General features: G+C 47.7%; 8 protein-coding genes across 8 annotated transcripts; 3 read left to right on the forward strand and 5 right to left on the reverse strand.

Moving 5' to 3' along the window:
* Window positions 1-1,017: 1,017 nt before the first annotated feature.
* EV420DRAFT_1566819 (uncharacterized protein) lies at window positions 1,018-1,316 on the reverse strand (the record flags this gene model as incomplete). Its single annotated transcript, XM_060474081.1, is given in 2 exon segments — window positions 1,018-1,222; window positions 1,233-1,316. Coding segments are annotated over 2 exon segments (227 nt in total), but the record flags the coding sequence as incomplete, so codon positions are not given.
* A 692-nt stretch (window positions 1,317-2,008) lies between these two features.
* On the reverse strand, window positions 2,009-4,015 carry EV420DRAFT_843689 (uncharacterized protein). Its single transcript, XM_060483681.1, has 2 exons — window positions 3,825-4,015; window positions 2,009-3,772 (listed from the first exon to the last, which is right to left on the reverse strand). Exon 2 carries the CDS (start codon window positions 3,758-3,760, stop codon window positions 2,309-2,311), a length of 1,452 nt encoding a protein of 483 aa, XP_060326554.1. The 5' UTR covers window positions 3,761-3,772; window positions 3,825-4,015; the 3' UTR covers window positions 2,009-2,308.
* Window positions 4,016-6,426: 2,411 nt separating this feature from the next.
* Window positions 6,427-7,124, reverse strand: EV420DRAFT_1622228 (PEBP-like protein; the record flags this gene model as incomplete). Its single annotated transcript, XM_060475785.1, has 3 exons — window positions 6,427-6,593; window positions 6,643-6,772; window positions 6,822-7,124. 3 exons carry the CDS (start codon window positions 7,122-7,124, stop codon window positions 6,427-6,429), a joined length of 600 nt encoding a protein of 199 aa, XP_060326555.1.
* Window positions 7,125-8,472: 1,348 nt separating this feature from the next.
* EV420DRAFT_1566837 (glycoside hydrolase superfamily) lies at window positions 8,473-11,173 on the forward strand. The gene is made up of 17 exons (XM_060474082.1): window positions 8,473-8,721; window positions 8,772-8,877; window positions 8,927-8,970; window positions 9,025-9,095; window positions 9,149-9,175; window positions 9,224-9,318; window positions 9,371-9,471; window positions 9,523-9,655; window positions 9,707-9,783; window positions 9,833-9,888; window positions 9,951-9,995; window positions 10,057-10,153; window positions 10,204-10,362; window positions 10,414-10,549; window positions 10,601-10,911; window positions 10,970-11,074; window positions 11,125-11,173. The coding sequence occupies exons 1-15, from the start codon at window positions 8,541-8,543 to the stop codon at window positions 10,698-10,700; spliced, it is 1,428 nt and encodes a 475-aa protein (XP_060326556.1). The 5' UTR covers window positions 8,473-8,540; the 3' UTR covers window positions 10,701-10,911; window positions 10,970-11,074; window positions 11,125-11,173.
* A 366-nt stretch (window positions 11,174-11,539) lies between these two features.
* Window positions 11,540-13,509, reverse strand: EV420DRAFT_843832 (uncharacterized protein). The gene is made up of 2 exons (XM_060483682.1): window positions 13,266-13,509; window positions 11,540-13,216 (listed from the first exon to the last, which is right to left on the reverse strand). Exon 2 carries the CDS (start codon window positions 13,212-13,214, stop codon window positions 11,559-11,561), a length of 1,656 nt encoding a protein of 551 aa, XP_060326557.1. The 5' UTR covers window positions 13,215-13,216; window positions 13,266-13,509; the 3' UTR covers window positions 11,540-11,558.
* Window positions 13,492-15,277, reverse strand: EV420DRAFT_843858 (aminotransferase). Its single transcript, XM_060483683.1, has 6 exons — window positions 15,058-15,277; window positions 14,937-15,011; window positions 14,742-14,885; window positions 14,592-14,684; window positions 13,669-14,537; window positions 13,492-13,621 (listed from the first exon to the last, which is right to left on the reverse strand). Exons 1-5 carry the CDS (start codon window positions 15,121-15,123, stop codon window positions 13,767-13,769), a joined length of 1,149 nt encoding a protein of 382 aa, XP_060326558.1. The 5' UTR covers window positions 15,124-15,277; the 3' UTR covers window positions 13,492-13,621; window positions 13,669-13,766.
* A 2,229-nt stretch (window positions 15,278-17,506) lies between these two features.
* On the forward strand, window positions 17,507-17,911 carry EV420DRAFT_1566852 (uncharacterized protein). The gene has a single exon (XM_060474083.1). It carries the CDS (start codon window positions 17,534-17,536, stop codon window positions 17,795-17,797), a length of 264 nt encoding a protein of 87 aa, XP_060326559.1. The 5' UTR covers window positions 17,507-17,533; the 3' UTR covers window positions 17,798-17,911.
* Window positions 17,912-18,303: 392 nt separating this feature from the next.
* On the forward strand, window positions 18,304-18,998 carry EV420DRAFT_1566867 (uncharacterized protein). The gene is made up of 2 exons (XM_060474084.1): window positions 18,304-18,712; window positions 18,855-18,998. Exons 1-2 carry the CDS (start codon window positions 18,473-18,475, stop codon window positions 18,924-18,926), a joined length of 312 nt encoding a protein of 103 aa, XP_060326560.1. The 5' UTR covers window positions 18,304-18,472; the 3' UTR covers window positions 18,927-18,998.
* Window positions 18,999-19,192: the final 194 nt, after the last annotated feature.

Consider the following 19,192-nt stretch of genomic DNA (forward strand, 5'->3'; position numbering starts at 1 on the left):
AGGCAGCGAAGGTCCAGGAAGACGGGTTGTTGAACTTCGATCACGTGAGGGTGACTGTAACGTTATATTTTAGATATTTTCTTACCGGGTTTCTACAAAATAATGAGAATCGATCGAACTTTTTTCGGCTGCCCAATATAGTAATTCATAGGTACCGGCTTTCTTTCAACAGCGACTCAACACCAAGAGCAACAGTAATGATAGAATAAATGGTTTAGATTGATTCCCGAAGCAGTACACAATGTTTTGGTGTCATCAAGTCATGCAATGGAGCCTGCAGTGATGAAGAAAATACCGCTGATTTGGGATTTGACAGACCAGATTAGCGGATTCATGAGGATCACAACAAACGGGTGGTGATATCAAGCTTGATGGTAATTCGGAGGAAATAGCCCAGTTGTACGTCAAGGTAATTCGCAGTGCTTGCAAATCCAAGGGGAATACTATATTCCGAAAAAAGTCCGATTCTCAATTTGAAAACGTATTCAAATTTCACGTTCAAGCGTAGCTTAATGAATTCCGTGACATTGATCTTCGCTTTAAACGTAAAGCGCGGTACCGGGACGTTGAAATAAGCCAAAGTCACTGACCAACTGTCACCGAGCAACTCAAACGACTATTTAACGGTACACTATGCGTGGGTGAGGCAATAAATACGCAATTTCTCTCCTTCAAGGTCAAGATTTGTAGGTGCGCGGTGATTAGGTTCGATGACGTTCATCAAGGAACAGGAACACTAACATATACAGTTAAATGATTTCTTGAATCAGATTACTTTACACATTTTATACAGCTAGGTAACGATTGCGACAAAAATTGTTTGGACTTACAGTTATTTACCGGTCAATGAAACAGCAAAACTGGATATTTACTGTAGGTTCCAATTGGTTGGGAATTTTGACTAGGTTTGAATGTAAGAATGTGTAATACTATACAACAATAAGATACAGTAAAAAAAAGATGCTCAAAGGTGCGAGTACAAGTCCGTTTTCACAGCATTATCGTGGCGTGGGTATTCTAGGCTATTTTGAGTCATTGAAACAGTCCGGCCCATATACCCAAACCTCATTAGTCAGCTACTCGGAATCGCTCGAGTGCTATAGAAAAGTGAGATCTCCTTTCCAGTCTCTCTCTGATATACAGCCTCAAAATCTTTGCAGATTTTTCTTGCACCTTTCCGAGGAGCACCAGGTAGTTTGACAAGCTCATTCTTGTATGCAATCATTTGCAATGACTGCCTTTTCCATTAGCTGGTCATGGCATTTGTGAGCAATCTGACACTTTTTCGAGTTTGATTTGGCATGTCCAGGCATAGTAAAAAATTGAACAAGAGGAGAAATAAAGTTCGGAGGCAGCAGGGCAATAATGGACGCATTGGACTGTCAGACTGTCCATCAAAGGTGATGGCTTGGCAGAACCGCACTTTTATTTATGCCCTAGACTCCTCAGATAATGGCCGCTTGGTCTCAAACCTGTCACACAGGTTCTTCAGAAGGTCATTAACATTATTGAGGCCTTTGTGGGTGATTACATTCAGATGGAGGACACACATTTCCAGGTCAGATTTTGAGTTCATGAGAAAATAGATATTTTTAGAACAGAAGCCTCAATTTCTCGGGAATATTATTCATGTCACATATGAAGAATCACTGCAGAACATGAAGATACAATACACATCAGCAATGTAATACAAGTTGATGATGAAGGATGAAGGGAGGGAGAGCAAGAGGCTAAGTGTTTCATTGAACCATGGTGTTGCAATGACCGGTAAATAACTGTACCGAGATTTACCACTGCTGGGAGTCACAGTACGACGCCGACAGGAGAATTTCTCTGGGATTACTTTGTTTAGAGTTGTACCCTCTGAATATCACATCTTCCACGAGTCAACGTAAGCCCGCTCTCGGTCTTCTCGCTTTAGGTTTTGACCTCGGCCTACCCGTTCTTCCTCTTTGCTTCTTATTGCTACCAGACTATATAATATAACGTTACATGATAATGGATTGTTACGTAGCGTCCATTCAACAAGATAGACGACACGCGCGAAGTTTGAGTCATTTCTGGGCCCGAGCAGTGAACACCTAACTCGATAACATTCGTATCACTTTCAAGGAATTCATTGGCGGAAAGTTTGGCATCGCCGAAGGGTAAAGGGGATGGAGACAAAAAGGGGACAGACACTCAACGGTCCCAATGATATCACACGCATACAGGACATGGATGAAACACGAATATAGGTACAGAACAGTAGGAAAAGGCGAATTCGAAGTAGAGAAAATTAAGAGCAATAAAAGGGAGCAAAAGGTAATTAATCAGAGGCAGCGATGGTGCTAACGGAAAGATCGGCATTGGCTCTTTGAATAGTCAGGCTTTCCTGCTCTCCAACAAACTCATCCCCGAACAGGTCAACGTGGACATTCTTGAATGACGAGACGTCCGAACTTGAAGCTCGCGCGCCTACTAATTCTGAGAGCTTGGAAAAATCGACCCTTCGGCAGGATATTTCTGTAAGCGCCGGACAGGGTGTCAATGTACCGGGTTTCAGCGCTTCCAGCAACACCACATCCGCATCGGATAGAGATATTCTCCCCACCATCAGAAACTTGCAGAAAAATCTTCGCAATGTATCACTGTCGCAGCAACGAATTCCATGTAGTTCCAGCGTCAAGAGCCTACTACATGGAATAGCATCGTGGTCTCCCGTAAACCATTCCAGAAGAGCCTTGACATCCGGCAGACTCTCGGCGTCGTAGAAGCTCAAGCTCCTTGACACATCCTCCAGGGCCAGTTCCATTAGAACCGGTAGTACCATATGTTCCAGCAACCGGATCGCATATTCCGTGTCCACGAAACCGAAAGAGAACCGAATCAGGTTAGGCAAGCGAATGAGTGTCGCGCTGGAATCCAGTATCGGAGGACTGTCGAACCTAGGTCCCCACCCCACAATGGAGAGATATTTCAGGTCTGGACATCCTTCCATAATGGCTTTAAACTCCTGGAAAGTCGGCATAACGTCGCTCGCATGGTACTTGAGCTCCAAGTCCAACAAATTCCTAAGACCCGATCCAGCCCAGTCGACATGCACTCCCACAAGTCCCACCTCCCTCAACGTTCCCATCTCCTGGCCCCCAAAAAGCCGCAGCGGCTCCCTCAACCCTGCCGGCTCGAAGGTTTCCCCTTTTCCCACAAAATACGCGTTGCACCGCGACAATTTCACCGATCTCAGGGTCGGCATTTCTACGCGCTGAGTCTCTTTCAAAAATGTCCACATCGGCGCCCATGTATCCGTCAGGAGGTTCACGGACTTCCATCGGTTCGCGTGCGGCAGGAGAAGGCCTAACACCGTCTCCATGTCCTCTGACCCAAACCCGTGTGAATGCTCATCCCAGTCCCAAGCGGGGTCACGAAAATCCAGATACAGATCAAGCGGATAGACCTTGGAACGGCGGAGACACGTTAGAGCGCATGAAAGCTGCCCGACGGATGTGGGGAATGTGATGGTAATATCCGTCCATAAACTACCTGTAGAAAGCGCGACATTTCGCCAACGCGAGCAGACATGTGAGAGGTGTATCGCGTTGGCTTGGTGGAAGGCAGAGAGGAAGATGTATGAGAGTAATTCGTTGGGCACGCGCTGAGCAAAGCACGAAGCCGTATCGAGGGCCATGATCCTCGTCAAAGGATGGAAGGAAATCTGACTTGAGGTGAAATTGTCGATTTGAGATTGCCTTTCTGAGCGAACAATGGGCACAGTGGCCATTGTCTGGCGTGCCTTACTGGGGGTAAGTGTGATACATAAGACAAGAACGAGAGCAGCGGCTTACAGGGATACGGGTACAGGGAGAGAAGAGATGCTGTGACAAGTCAGATATCACAGCTGTGCCGATGCTGGAATTTATACGTTTCGGTACCGGCTGTTACCTTCTAAAATCCCCACGGTTCGTGATATTAAGCGCGCACATATACAAGAAATCCGCCTGTTAAGGCGATAGCGTTCCAGCAAGGACGGTGTGATGCCGCGAGGCGATCCTCATGTCAAGCTAGGCGAAATGATGTATGCACCTGTATGCTGCTGTAGGTCCGTCCATATACTCGGCAACGCGATCTCTCTGCCTCGAGGTGATGGCTGCCTCAAAACCATATTGTGTTTCACATTTATCGCCTACAATCACCTCACAAGGGCAGACACCCCAGATTATCACGGACGCCGCGGTGGATCTAGCAGGAAACAGCAATAAGCACCCAGGTATGAATCACAGTCTCGACGAAGAGAGCAAGCTCAACGTACGCCATATATAAATTGCATTGTCTTGGTGACGTTTGAGCATTTGATGACTGGCTAGCACTGAAGGAGCGTAAGTGAAGACAGGATCCAAAAACAAGCGTGAGCCTCGTTTCATTCCTAGTTTGGGACACGTAACCAACAGGGTCGAACAGGATCACTTCTAGCGGGAGAACCTCGGCCTTGGCCATAGGTAACTGAGGACCCTGAGCCCTGAGTGGTGGTTTACCGCCCGTTTCACTGGGTTCCCACGGTAGTTATCTGCCAGTTATCTGCCATGCCCATAATGGGTAGTAGTATTCCACGCTTTCGCTGATTTTTCCTGGCGTTATTTCTTTACGTTCGGGCTTGGAAATCTGCCAGTAGATGAAAAATATAATAATTAATGATGTGTTAAAGTTGTGAGAAGCCCGAAGCGCTGTGCGGCACAATACTCAAGAAAAAGTGAATCTCTTGCCAAAAGTTATCTGCCAAGCCCCTATGTTATCTGCCACCGGTCCGAAGGGTCCGAGTTACCTGCCGCGACGACGCTTGCGCTCGCGTCCAGAATGTATCTTCCTCGCATATATAACTAATGATGCCATGGATAAATTTTAGATGCACTTTCCTTCCTTAAATGTTCATTGATTTTGTGCTGGGCACCAGTACTAAGCATATACAACCCCCATAACCTCTTCAGCCATTGAGCTTCAAGTCACAGACAGCATTTAAACCAGAAGAACGGACCAGAAAAAATGTTTACACTTAAAACTGTTGAATAAAACCCGCAGTTTTCTTATGCAGGGCCATCTGCCCATTGCCCAAGCCTACTATTCTCATGATATGTACAATAGAAATACATGCCTTGTAGCATAGTCCCAGCTAGCTTTAATGCTATAAACTTATCCATCAGCGAAAAATATGAAATGGAAAGCTCAAAGAGCGCTCCTTTCGCCATTTTTGAGCTTCAAAATCGAGGTCGGGACACCGGTTTTTGGGTCCCCGATCATCTCCCGAAGTCTTTCTTTTTTTATTCTTTTTCTCGTTTCGGAGCGTGCGACACCCAGTGAAATGGACGGAAAACCTGAGTGGTCTCGCCGCCGGTGCTGTACTATATGGAATACTAGAAGTTGTGCCTGAGCACAAAACATGTTTACACCTTGCATGTTTACTTTGCTAGTTGAGGATGTCAGAGGAGACGGTGTGAAGGAAACTAGCAACCACCGCATCGATGCGAGCCTATAAAAAGGATAAGTAACAGCTCTCAGACTTAGGCGCTGGTTCCTAAATTACCCACGCCAGTTCCATTCGATTGCTCCCGGACATCGGCACATAGCTAATATATTGCTGGATGAGCAGATGAAGCCTTCGGTGTGCAAAACGTATCGTACATCTAACCAAAATGGAAAGTCGCGATATGCGCTTAGTACTTACTTACCTCAAACCCCTTGTACTACTTCGGATCCACCGAGAACGATCCTCCCTATGAATGATATCCCTGCTCGAGCCGAAGTTCAAATTAATGCAGCCTCTCCTTGGTCAAGGATAAGGATTTACTCTGGACGCCGCATCGTAACTAGGGAGAGCAAAAGGAGAAGTGAGACAAAAATAACGTACTCTCTAACATTCCCCTGCGCTAGTTGGTTTCATCGAATATAGATAGCCTTGTGCCACACCGTGCCACCAGTACTGGACGCGGGGGGGTGGAAGGAGGGACATACTGAAACAAATGACCAGCCTCACTGGAATCCCGGCGGCTGGCTTTCCGATTTTGCAAAAAGAAGGAAACAGAAGTGAAATTTACCACACCGGAGGGGGATAAGATTGTTGAAGTAGCTATGGTGCCTCAATTTCGGTTACGGACGGCCGGACGAAGGCCAACTCCCAGGCAGATAATGACGGCAGGGTCGTAATCAATAGATCGCCATACTTGGATGATGGCGATAAATCGCACGACCGCAAGGTTGTCAAAACAGCGGAATGAAGTTGCGGCTGTGCCCGACTTCGGTTGGGCGTCAAGTTTTCATATGCCTGTGCTGCTGTTATTTCCAAGAATCATACCAATTTCATAGAAAGGCGAGAGCCAAGGTTGAAACACAACACATTGAACAAGGAACTGATGTAAGGGAAATTATCGATAATCATCCACCTACCCTGGTACAAAATTACTCGGTGGATCGGACCAAGAAATAATTGGCGCCGACAAGTTTCAGTCCATACTTCTTCCCGAACTCGACTGCATTCCAGCTACGTCTCTGTTCCAATTCTGCCCCGTATTCAACTGCGCCATGAGGAATAGAAAAGCCGACTGGCTCTTCAAACAGGAGAAATGCTATGGGCGGTTATTAGCATCTCGTTAGGGCTTGTAATCAAACACGAACTGTATCTGTGAAGACCGGTACCTGGGGGAGGCCCAGGAGGCCGATAAGGCGTCGTCGATAACTTCGTCTTGATTCCAGTGAGATTAGTGGTCTCAGAAGCGCTCTCCACAGGTGACTTGATACCGGCAATCTACAAAGCACGTCAGATCCTAGAACAGATAAGACTTGAAAAAACATACCACCCAATGCCTAAACTGCCTAAATTTTGGTTCCGCCCGCGATGGCGCATCTGGATCCGCCATAACGAGCGTATAGGTAGGCTCTCCTTCCGCGCCAATGTTATTCTGCATCGGAGTGAAGTTTATCTCAGGCTCATCGAAGGCTTCTTCACGAGTGAGTTCGCAGCTCAGCAAGCCCTCCTTGCCGGTGGGATAGATGACCGTGAATAGAACTGAGGGGGTGAAGGCTTCGGGAATAACATCCGGTATGATCTGCTCTCGTTCGAGGGCTGCGACTACGGCCGATAAGGGATCGGTGGACATATCTAATGCTGGGAAAGCAGTACGCTTGGAGAATGCTGACTCTGCTGGTTGTTTGAGGAAGACCTCGCCTGTCTTATTTAAAGTCGTTGTCAGGCGCCAATCGGGCCGCCTGCGGCCCGCAAAGGATATTTTTGTCTCGTGCCCGTAGCCAAAAGCCAAGCAAGAAGTAGAAACCAGATAGAAGTCAGTTGTAGGTAGAAGTAGACAAAAGTGTCGGTGAATGAGACAGAAAAAGCGAAACTGCTCTCATTTTGATTCTTGACGCAAGTTTGACAACGTAAACTTTCGATGCAACCAAATCTAGGGAGGAGCGACCTGAAGGACTCAGAAAAATTTCCCCTGGAGGCTATATAGATGCTTCCTTCTAATTAGCATTTTCAAAAAGAGGCTTTTGGCCGAACCTATGGCAGATAAGATAAATTACAGGAGCACCAAGGAGCCATTCCATGCCTTACCTCTTTTTCATATATAGATCCCGGTATTCTTGTAATATAAACAACTAATGTCGGGGCTTGAGCTGTCGACGTGGTAGCTCGTGGTAGAAAAGTCAAAAATGAGTTTAAGAGTTTCTTGACCCTGTGATCAGCACGTGATCATCTCGCGTCGACCACCCACTGCCCAGTGACTCATCAATGACTCGATTCAACACCGTGACCTTTCTCTAGCCTAACACTTTATTACATTCGCAGAACTCGTCTGTATATAAAGCTTTGTACCCGCCGGGAGGGGGGGCACCTGACTGCCGGCCAATGTTTTTATCCGCCACTGGCATCTTGCATGGATACATAATACTGTCAGCACAAGAAGCGGCTTCGCTCCGAGAAATTCATGCCAAGGCTATTAAATAAATCTAAAAAAGTAACTCTTTTCCTGTCGCTTTGACTATAACAGTAACAATCTTTTCGTTTTCTTAGCCTTCTGGTTGCTTGTAGTAACTCTTGGACGACCAGCCGGGTGACAGGCGATGTCTGATGCACTACCCATTATCATTCGTGATCTCACCAGGATGGTCCGGTCGCAATACTGACTGCCGAATGACCTAGGTGCCTTTAGTTTGAGGACCATATGATGATTAACATCTGTGACAGCCATGTGCTTGGAAAGGTGAGGTCCGGAAGAAAAAATTCAAACCTGTACCATTTAACGTCCATTCCAGTTTTCTGTGCTGGGACAGTTTTTAAAAGGAGCAACATAGATCAGTATATTGACGCGGTATGTTGATGACGCCCTTGGAAGCGATTTCGACGACTCTTATGGCTGCCAACTATTGGTACATTTCTATTTGCTATGGTGAGTATTCCGTGTGGATAGCTCCGCTTGTACTCATGATCTACTTTTTCACAAGCCAGACGAAATTTATTTAAAGGTCACTATACTGGATCGTAATAATGTTGTCGCCCTCGCTTACTACCTACTATGCTCCTCATACTAGGTCTCTTTCCCATCCTTTTACCATGCGTTCTCGCCTTTCCACCACTGCGTCGAGCTCCCTCCGGAAACAGCACAGTTATCATCCAGATGTTCGAATGGACCTGGGACAGCGTAGCTTCCGAATGCACTGACTTCATTGGCCCCGCTGGTTATGGATTTGTTCAAGGTGCGATTCCCGAACATTTCTTATTATGATTTCCCTCTGAACTTAAACAGTTAGTCCGCCGGCAGAACACGTTACCGGTAGTCAGTGGTGGACGGATTACCAGCCGGTCTCCTACACTTTGACCTCAAAACGTGGTAACAGGAGCCAATTCGCCAAGTTAGGTCTTTTTGCATGCATTGCTTCTGTCAATTGAGAGACTCGCCAGCATGGTAACGACCTGTCATGCTGCAGGTGTCAAGGTTATCGCTGGTATGCTTGGCTTATTCGGTGGTTCCTAAAATACCAACGCTGAGCGCCGCGTAGACACCATCCTTAACCATATGTCCGGCTCAGATTCTGGCATTGGTGTTGCGGGGGATAGTTACACACACTATGTTAGTCGGCTTGACTTCCGATTCACATCACCTCTCACCCTTCCCACTGATAGGTCTACCCTAACATCTACCAAAGTCAGGTATGCTCTCTGCCTATACTATCTCGCTTACATTACTTACGCTGCCAGGATTTCCATCATTGCGGTCTCACAAGTAACGACGACATCCAAGACTACACTAGTCGTGCCCAGGTCCAAACTTGTGAATTGGTCAACCTTGCGGAGTATTTTCCATTTTCTGTACCTTTCGAACTCCGTATCCTAAAGTCTCTGTAGTCTAGCAACCGAAACTGAATATGTTCGAGGGCGTCTAGCTGCATATGTGAATGATCTTCTTTCTTTAGGAGTTGACGGTCTTCGTTTGGATGCAGCCAAACGTAAGTCCTTCCTCTCTCACACTCACAAAGATCGATCTGATAAACAACTAGATATTGCCACGAACGACATTGCCAACATCACGAGCCGTTTCTCATCGTCACCATATATCACCCAAGAAGTCATCTGGGGAGCTGGCGAACCGATCCAGCCCTCTGAATACGTTCAAAATGGCGATGTACAAGAGTAAGAGCATTCTCTTAAGTCTTCAGAACTAGCTTTATATTTTCTCGATAGATTCCGTTACACCACGGCTCTCAAGAATGCATTCACGGGCGGCAGCATCTCTGGATTACAGAATCTCGATAATCAAGGCGAGTATTCTTATTGAATTACAGGTCATGATGCCTGATGATGACATAGGATGGGTATCTGGATCACAAGCTAATGTCTTCGTAGCGAATCATGATACTGAAAGAGTACGCGGGGCTAGTAGGCCATACTGGGAATGTGTGATAACTGACCTGACGATCTTTCTCAGAACGGTAACTCTCTCAACGTCAATTCGGCAAATAATGCCTACGTGGTATATTTTTCTCGGCGTTCAAGCCGTTATGCCTTAACGCGGGCGGTGATTCTTGCCCCAGATTGCAACCATATTCTCGCTCGCGCATCCTTATGGAACACCTTCTATCCTTTCCAGCTACAAATTTTCTTCGACGGATGATGGCGCTCCTAATAATGGTACGTTTTATTTGCTATGTCCTCCAGAAACCTTGTTTTATACCTTTCAGGTGCGGGTACTTGCTCAGGCACAGGAGGAGCGAACGGATGGTATTGCCAACATCGTTGGGTTGCATTCTCCGGCATGGTCGGTTTCCGCAACAACGTGGGATCTGCCGCATTGGCTAACTGGATGTCTCCTCAATCTTCGCAAATCGCTTTTGGACGAGGTGCTCTTCTATGAGTCTCAGAGTACGATCGCTTTGCTGATCTTCATGTAGGATCTGCTGGTTTTGTCGCCATCAATAACGCTGCCTCCAACTGGACCGCAAACTTTACTACTTCGTTATCAGATGGTTCTTACTGTGATGTCATCAGCGGCAAAAGCTCCACTAGTGGTACTTGCACTGGCTCAGGGTAAGGCACTTCAACGACGGTCATCAGTGCACTATCATTTTTGTTTTCAAGGTTCACCGTATCTGGTGGTTCATTCACCGCAACAGTTCCGGCTCACAGCGCCGTAGCTATCCATGCGGGCGCAAAGGGTAACGCAAGTTCCACCAACTGAAGCTTGGCTCAATGAGTGTCTAGGTACTGGTTCTGGATCGGGTGGCGGCGATGGCTCGGGATCTGTCGCAGTATCTTTTGCCGAAACTGCAACTACGACATTCGGCGAAGTGAGCTTTTTCTCGTCAAGAGTGTGCTTCCTTACAGGTGTTTAGAATATCTTCGTGGTGGGTAGTATATCCCAGCTAGGGAACTGGGCGCCTGCATCCTCTGTGAGCGTTGTGTATCCGTTCTCTTACTACAGCTTTTTACGCATCTGTTCTTCGCAAGATCGCTCTTTCGGCGAACGATTATCCTGTATGGAAAGCTACCGTTAACATTCCTTCGGGTACAACCTTCCAGTACAAGTTTATAAGGAAAGAAACAGATGGATCGGTGGGTAATGCGACCGGTTTGGACGTCTTGGATACTCAAAGGCTTTCTAGGTGGTATGGGAATCTGATCCGAACCGGCAGGCTACCGTCATATCATCGGGTACCACCCAGACTTTAACGTCGACATGGCGATGAAAGTTTACGTCCTCAGCTGTTGGACAAGAAGCATATACTAGTATTGTAATGAATGACTCTTTTTGTTCTGCCGTTCAGAACTTGAAGGCAATGGTCGCCGCTCGCTGTGTCCATTCCGGAGAATGTGAAGTACAAAACGACAAACTGAAGACCGACCCCAGTGAATTGTGAACAGCAGCCCCAGTACTCAGAAGAAGGCACAATTGGGAAACAACGATGATGGTGGTATTATTCAATGAAACATACTACAATAACAGAGCAATACAAAGAATGTCAGCGGTAATTACTTGGATTCAAGGGGAAGGAATGTGAGAGAAAAAAATATGTAGCGAAACAGACAAATGCTAGCCTTAATCCTCTGCCATAGCATCTTCACCTTCACCTTCGTCTTCGTCTGATTCCATATATATATCGTCATCCTGGTCAATGACAAAGGGGATATGCTCGGGTTGAAACTCGACGCCCATCCACATTGCATACGGCTGAGGGTTGTCCTTCCATTCCTGCAGATGCACGCTATCATGCGTTTGTGGGAGCAACAACTCCAACCTCTCAAGACCAGGGCCAGGGTACATCCCTCCGGATAGGAGCGCTAGCGCGTTGATGCGACGTTGCCAAAACTTTGTAATGTAGAGACAATCTTTCGGGATCGACGTCTCGCATCTGAGATTCCGGAGGGACGGAAGGAATAGCATCGAAGACGGTGGAGAGTAACCCATGCATTGAAGGAATAATGGGTCGGGCCGAACAAGGGTGAGCGTCTGCAGAGCGTTAAGCTCGGAGGTGAACCGCATAACAACGGGATACTGCGCTTGAGTGACAACGCCGTTTCGTACGGCGGCCCAGCAAAGTGTGGAGTACAAATCCTCCCTGGGAAAAGAGATGGCATCCATGTGAAGTGTCGTCAGTTGGCGCAGGGGCAGGTTGTCAACCATGGCTTGAAAAATCTCGACCATCTCGTCCTGGTGTCGTTGATCCTCGTTGAGGCAGTCTTCCAGATGCCAGAGCGTCAAGTCGGTGAGAGCGGGGAACTCTGCGATTTGGAGGAGGGTGACGATTTCGTCGACGTAAGCAAATCCGACTTTGAGGGTGTGGACGGCGGGGAGTGACAATTGTTGGGTCGAGTCATTCACATTATCTTGGAGTACACCGTTTAGCTCGAGGACCTGCAAGGTGTGCTGGCTGTTGCTTAGAATGGATTGCAGAGCCTTGCCCGTAGGACGATAGTTATTCGGGATGTTCTGAAGCACGAGCTCGACTAGGTTGCTAGCGGAGAAAGTCCATTTGTTCGGCGTCCCGCTGAGGCGAAGGCGCTTCAGACTCGGGAAAAAGTGTTGACCAATCTCGACCAATTGATTCACAGTAACACCGTTGCCATTGTTCGTGAGAATATTCTCACTGGCATCTAAATCACGTTCACACAGAGGGGGATACTCCTCGAATAAACAGGCATCGCTGAAAATGCCGTATTCCACGTCCCAGCTCTCGAGGAGAGGTAAACGAAGGCCCACCCATTCGTTGATAATCAGAGTATAGATTTGCCATGACTTTGTGTGGACAGTGAAACGCGCAAGACGGTGTGCATGGCGAGCGAGGATGCTGCCGAGGAGAGTGGCATGGGAAAGTGTGAAGCCGTTGGCACAAGGTTCGGTGTAGCCGAATGGAACCGGATTTTCTGCATCGCGAGGAGCTCCGGCGTACTTTATAGAGAGGTTCAAAGGAAGCCGGCCAGAGTTACGGAGATAGACTGAGAGTGAGGGAAAGACGTCCTGGGGATCGGCGCCTGCAACCACACGCCGGACTGCAGATTTGTTATTGAGCTCGATGGTAGTCCACAGACGTGCTTCGAGGCTGACGACCGCGCGACAGCCTCTGGAGACATGACTGAGAGCCAGTGGAACGTTATAGTCAGGCTCGTCAAAGGTGGCCATGTGGAAGATTTTGAGGACGAGTTCAAGGGGGAGGGTATCCAATGAGTTTCGGGTGGCTTGAACGGCAGCAGACATGACTACTGAATGCGTTAATAGAGAACCAAAGTATTGTGAAAGGGAACGTACTGATAAATGGATATTAGTAGAAAGAGAAGGAATCTATTGGAGTTATACCGGTGAGAGTGAGAGTGAGGCCTGAGGTATCGTCTCCGGGACGAAGGAATCTGGTATGACGACCTTGGTGGTAAAAACCATTAGTATATAAACCCCCTCCAGCTGCGACAAAGCCAAAACACGTAGGCCAAATTAATAAAAAATATGCAAAGACAATGGATGGACAAAGCGATCGGACATTTATGATTTTGTATTGTGATTTCCTTTCCGGCACAGACGCTGGACATAACAATGCTATGTCAATATGTGAACAATTGAAAGATTATACTTCATTTTACCCGCCATACTGTTGAGTGGTGCTTTGTTTACTGAAGACCATCAGCCACACAATATCGCGAGAAATCAGATAATTCACCTTGAATTGCATCTTTGCGACGCTCTCATGATAACGCAGACGGCTTGCCAATCAACGTAAAAACGAATGTAACATTCAGCTCAACGAGATAGTTAACTTCAATGGTCATCGCAAACAACGGACCAGTTCTCGTATTCCACTCTTCCTTCTTGAATTTCCAACAGCCTCTTCTTCATCGCATCTGCGACAGGCGATGGTCCAGGCAAGACCAAGTCTCCCTCTCCACTTTCCAGTCCAATCCTCCCGACCGAAGCCAGAAGAACCGCCGTGCCCACCAAAAACACTTCTAACAGTCTCTCCTGGACACTCAATGCTCTCAACTCTGTCATCGTCACCTTCCTTTCCGCCACTGACATTCCATCTTTCTGCAAAAGCTCCAGTACTGACATCCTCGTCACTCCAGGGAGAATGGTTCCGTCGAGTTCCGGAGTTACGACATCAATTCCATCCCCGCCCTCCCTTTTGATGACAACAAACACATTCATCAAACCAGCTTCCGTAACCACATCGTCTAGGACCCACAAGATCTGGTCGTACCCCTTCTTCACTGCGATACGCTGGGGAAGTAATCCAGGTGCGTAGTTGAGTCCTAGCTTGTGTTCTCCGGTCCCTCCGGGCCACGCGCGCACACTGTTGCTTACAGCGAGGAGGGATATAGGCTTTGCAGGAGTCTGTTTGAAATAGGGACCCGCAGGAGTGACGACGACGTACAGCAAGGCGTGGTCAGAAGCTGCCACTCCTAGAGCCGCGCGGGTGCCGATCATGGTGGGTCGGATGTAGAGGCTGTATCCTTCGAGGGCTGGAATCCAGCGTTTCTCGACCGAGACAAGGCGCTTGACGAGGGCCAGGACGGCATCCTGGTTGAATGGCTATACTCGAGTCTATTAGGACGGCAGGAGATATCAATGACCTTAAAAACGTACGGGAAGCGCGCAGCGCTCTGCAGACCGTGCCAGGCGCACCATGTTCTTTTCGGGTCTGAAGAGGCGTGCCTTTCCATCTGGACCTATGTACGCCTGTCATACATGTGCGAAGTAAGCTTGGTGAAAAACAAGGAGTGCGTAAAATCTCACCTTCATGCCTTCGAAGACGCTGGTGCAATACTGGAAGCAAGAGCTCGTCGGGTCCAACGACAGAGGCGCGTAAGGTTTGATCTCGGGCGCAGACCATCCCGTGGAAGGGTCGAAGCTAACAACGAGCATATGGTCTGTGACCACCTAACGACAGGTGAGAAGGGGGTTCAAAGCGAGATGGAACACATCACCTACCGACCCGAACACTAGGGATTCCGGTGTAGGCACAGGCTTGAGAGATTTAGCGAGTGTGATAGTGAGCTTGGACGCCTGGCGAAAGTTAGAACAATATAAAACCAGTTTGACGCCAGCGTACATCAAGATCTGGGACACTGGAAATGCCTTCCAAGGTCCCATTTCCTACAGATTTCCAGGCGGCCATGATATCTTGTAGTCAGGAAAGAGGTGATAGTGGGCTTTATACCCAGTCGTCGAGTCATTGTTCGAGTCATCTATCAAACATCGGATTTATCGGGCGAAGAAAGGTCGACGTTTGGTCGTGCATAATCCGAATCTTTGGATTGGAAGACAGTACCGCTGTATTCGGAATCAGAATGCCTAGCGGTCGAGAACTATTGGGAGGCGCTTTATGGGCCGGCTACAGGAAATGAATTATCTGCTACTGTGCCGGTGTCACCACGAGAAAGAACCGATGCAAGGTTATTTTCCCTTTGACACAAATGGACGTCCCTACAAAGTGAAACGTTGAGATAGAGAATAGAACAATGCTAAAAGAAACACTGATCCGAGATTACCTTGCTGAAAAGCAAGGTCAACCCACAGTCATAAAGTTTCCTTTTCCGTCGTCTGCCAAAAGCAATTAAGTACAAATAGGTGGCTGTGCTCAATCCAGCAGTCCTCTTCCTACTCTCGCATCTGCCAAAACCAAACAAATACAACGTAGCCGTGCAGCATGTCAAGACTCAGTACTCAGTACTCAGCCGTTTACCATCTCGACTCTATTGCACCTGCAGCACTAGCTTCAAAAAGTCGCCTCGCACATTGAATATTGAACGTTTGAACCTGAACATCTGGGGAATTGCTTAAGAATTGGATCGTGAGTGACTAATACCTTCTCCGTATTTTCCCTTCGCTGATGCTGATGCGTCGCACTTTATAGTCTGTTCCACTTACGAGGACTAGTACTACTCGCTGTGCTGTCCTAGCACAATTAACACTGCATCTGTCCTTCTTGCCACCAACAAGAAGCACACTTTCTAACTTCGTCTCTGGACACTTGCAGAGGGAAAGTCTCCCTTTGGCATCCCATGCTCAATACACGAGAACATTGTACCCAACAAGATCATTATCACGTATATCAGCCCGCAAGACGAGGATCGGTACAAGCTTGTAAAAGGACCACAAGGTGATAGTCGAGGTACTAAAGGAGCTCGTCCAGGGGGAAAATACAGGAAAAGGCGAGGCAGAGTGGAAACTGAATGCTTTTCTGGCAGAGGGAATAGCCAAGGATGACCAGGACCGCGGAGCTAGGTGTGATCGCCTGGACCACCTATCTCGTAAGCCTATATGGGAATGAGCTCGCCCATCTACTGTTCATGGTCCTGATGAAGCTTTCAGCCGCCATCGATATATTATATTCAGGTTTGCGCATGATGCACGCAGTCCAATATGATACTGGTGAGTACATCTGTTAGTGCTCTACGCCATTGATCCTTATCCGTTCACTAGATTCTGCTATTCTCTCCTCCCACTTGCCACGTATCCACCACACTATGACAAATCGACATCAACCCCGACCCAACGACCCATCCCCACGACCCTCCTTCAGTCGGACATTCCCTTCCGATATTGCGTCATCTCCTACCACTCAACGACGTCTACCTGTTCCCGCTGCGCTGGTCTTTCAATGGCTAGTAACGTGCGTTGTTGGAAAGTAGAAGAGGACGTTGCCTCCTGTGTGGTGCGAGGAGGGAGTGAGTATGCCTGAAGACTGCGCGAAATATGACCCCACCCCATCCTGGTGTGTAGGTGTCCGAGTTTTGGCTGGAGACAATGGATCGTCTTCCGGCAAGCAAGACGTCTGCGCCTAGACGATGTATTCAAAACCGGTGAACACACCCACGGCGAAACTTCGCATAGGGTAGGGACGGCAGGTAGTCTTAGGAGGGACTAGTTTTACCTCGACGCCATGTATCGACGTCCGGCAAGCGAGAGCATGGCGTCGGGGTATTGTTGGGGATACAAGGAGTATAGGGCTAGGGTAAACTGGACATAGTACGCACGTCGCACGATGTCGACTGTCTTCGTTACTGATCGAGATCCTTTGCATCTAGCTGTTATTGTACACCTCGCACCCCAGCCTCTCCCTGGACGACGACTTTTGCGCGGACATGACGTATCGACATCTGGCGAACGAGCGCACGGCGTCGTGACACCGGTCGGAATTTTGGAATAGATTATGGGTCTGAGTTCGGGGACTCTTATTAGAGATCGTTTGGCACTATGCAGTGTGGATTTTTCAATGTACAAATGATCTGCGAGGTATACGACTGGTATATCGGTGTTCAAAGAAGCAGACGTGCCACGCAAACACTTCGTAACATATTGGTATGACTTACGTAGATCAACCCGACGAGGAATCGTCGCTTTCAGTGTTTCCTTACATGTTTTGAGTCGGGAGCATTGCCAATGAAAAGGTCGACTCGAAAGAGACAGCAATAGGGTTCAAGGACAAGATTCAGCAAGGTCGTACTCGCCTCGGCACGCGGCAGGCACTTGTAAGCTAAGGCAGCGACATGGAGTCTGGCAATATTTAGATGTCATAGACACACATGTGTAAACAACCCCAATCCGTGACCATCGAGCACTTGCTATTAGCGCTCATTGCTCGTGGTCTATCCTCGCGCCCTTTCACTTTCTCTACCATGTATATGGGCGCTCAATTATCCTCAAGATACTCTTGTTTTTTGACCCACCCGCCTACTCCCTTCAGTGTTTGGTGTTACCGGATTCAGGATTCCCCACTTTCTGGTTTCACCAAACATTCAGACTTGATTGGCTTCGTGTCGAAATCCCGACATCCTCACTCGGCCTGAAGGCTGAAGACTTACCCCAAACACCTCACATGATCACTTTGGTGTTTTGGCCCCTTCACCTTGACTTCTCCCTTTCCTGAAGCCTCAAGTCTATGCACCCCCCCCCCCCCCCCCAATACATATTGTATTTGGGGTATATCATATTTATCAATCCCTATACTACCACTAGTACCTTACGGAATAGCGACATTAGCTTATCCAGAAAAATCTCTTCCCGATAGCATTCCTCAAATAACTTGACCACAAAAGATACGCTCCTCGCTTCAAAAGCTATTGGATTGGTTCGCGTCTTCGTTGCAGGCTGTTCAGCTGCCACTCCCTAGCTTTCGATGCGCCGGTAGATGCACAAGCACGATGAAAGGTAGTCACTGATATTCGCGCAAGGGATGGTCGGTGTTCATGAATTTACAACGGGCATATATTATAATACAAATCGACAGTCAAATCTGATACACACTGCATAAGCCGATGGACCTAATGACGGAAAAAACGAGGATGACTTCTACCTTCAGAGATTAACCACTACCTTCAACGACGGCTGCGCTGGGGGAAAGTTCCCTCTCTCCCGGAGACCTGTTTGCTACATACAGCAGAAAATTAACAGAAATTTTGTGGGTGCATTTCTGGACAAGAAGGGGGGAGAACAGGAGCAATACGAGGAAACAAAAAATCGAGATGGTAGTCAGGAGGAGAGTTGCAGTATTTGGCTCTTGTTTGGCTTTGAAGCTGCTGAGTTTGCCGCGGCCTGCGGCCGTCGGCATGTTCCGAGTCAGCTCACCAGCCAACACCCAGGATAAAGCTGAGCAAGCGCCTGGAAAATCTCAGTCTGCCGACAATCACACTCGAACTTATACTCAAGGAATAGATGTATGGTACTCTTACTTCTACTTGTCTTCAAGTCAACTCGTTTCGTCCGGTAACCTCTAAAATCTATCCTATGAATTCTGCTTGTCCAATTCATTATTCTTCTAGTAGGTATCTAGTAGGGTGATGCCTACCACATGCATATCTTGCATTTTGTCGCTGAAATTTAACTTGAAAACCCCCCTATCTCCAGAGGCTGCCAGAGAGTGCAATTCAGTTGTCTGACCTTGTGTACTTCGTCCGTGATTTTGGAGCTTCAGACTAGCCGTGCCTCGGCTACGAGGGAAAATCTCTGTTTCGTCCGCGTCAAAACAGTTATTTCTTCTGCTTGTAAGGTACGAAACAGCGTCCAACGGTAAATATCTACCGATTCACCATGCGGACTTGTATTTTGACAGGTCTACGGAACAGTTGTGAGCTCGCAAGGATCCGATTATACCTCTGGTAGATTCGAAACGACGATCCGACACATCCTATCGTGAGTATGTTCTCTTTTGTGTATATTCTCTCAATAGTGGCTTCCTTGCAACC

The sequence above is a fragment of the Desarmillaria tabescens genome (genome assembly GCF_030435595.1).
Source record: "Desarmillaria tabescens strain CCBAS 213 chromosome Unknown EV420scaffold_41, whole genome shotgun sequence".
Taxonomy (NCBI): Eukaryota; Fungi; Basidiomycota; class Agaricomycetes; order Agaricales; family Physalacriaceae; genus Desarmillaria; species Desarmillaria tabescens.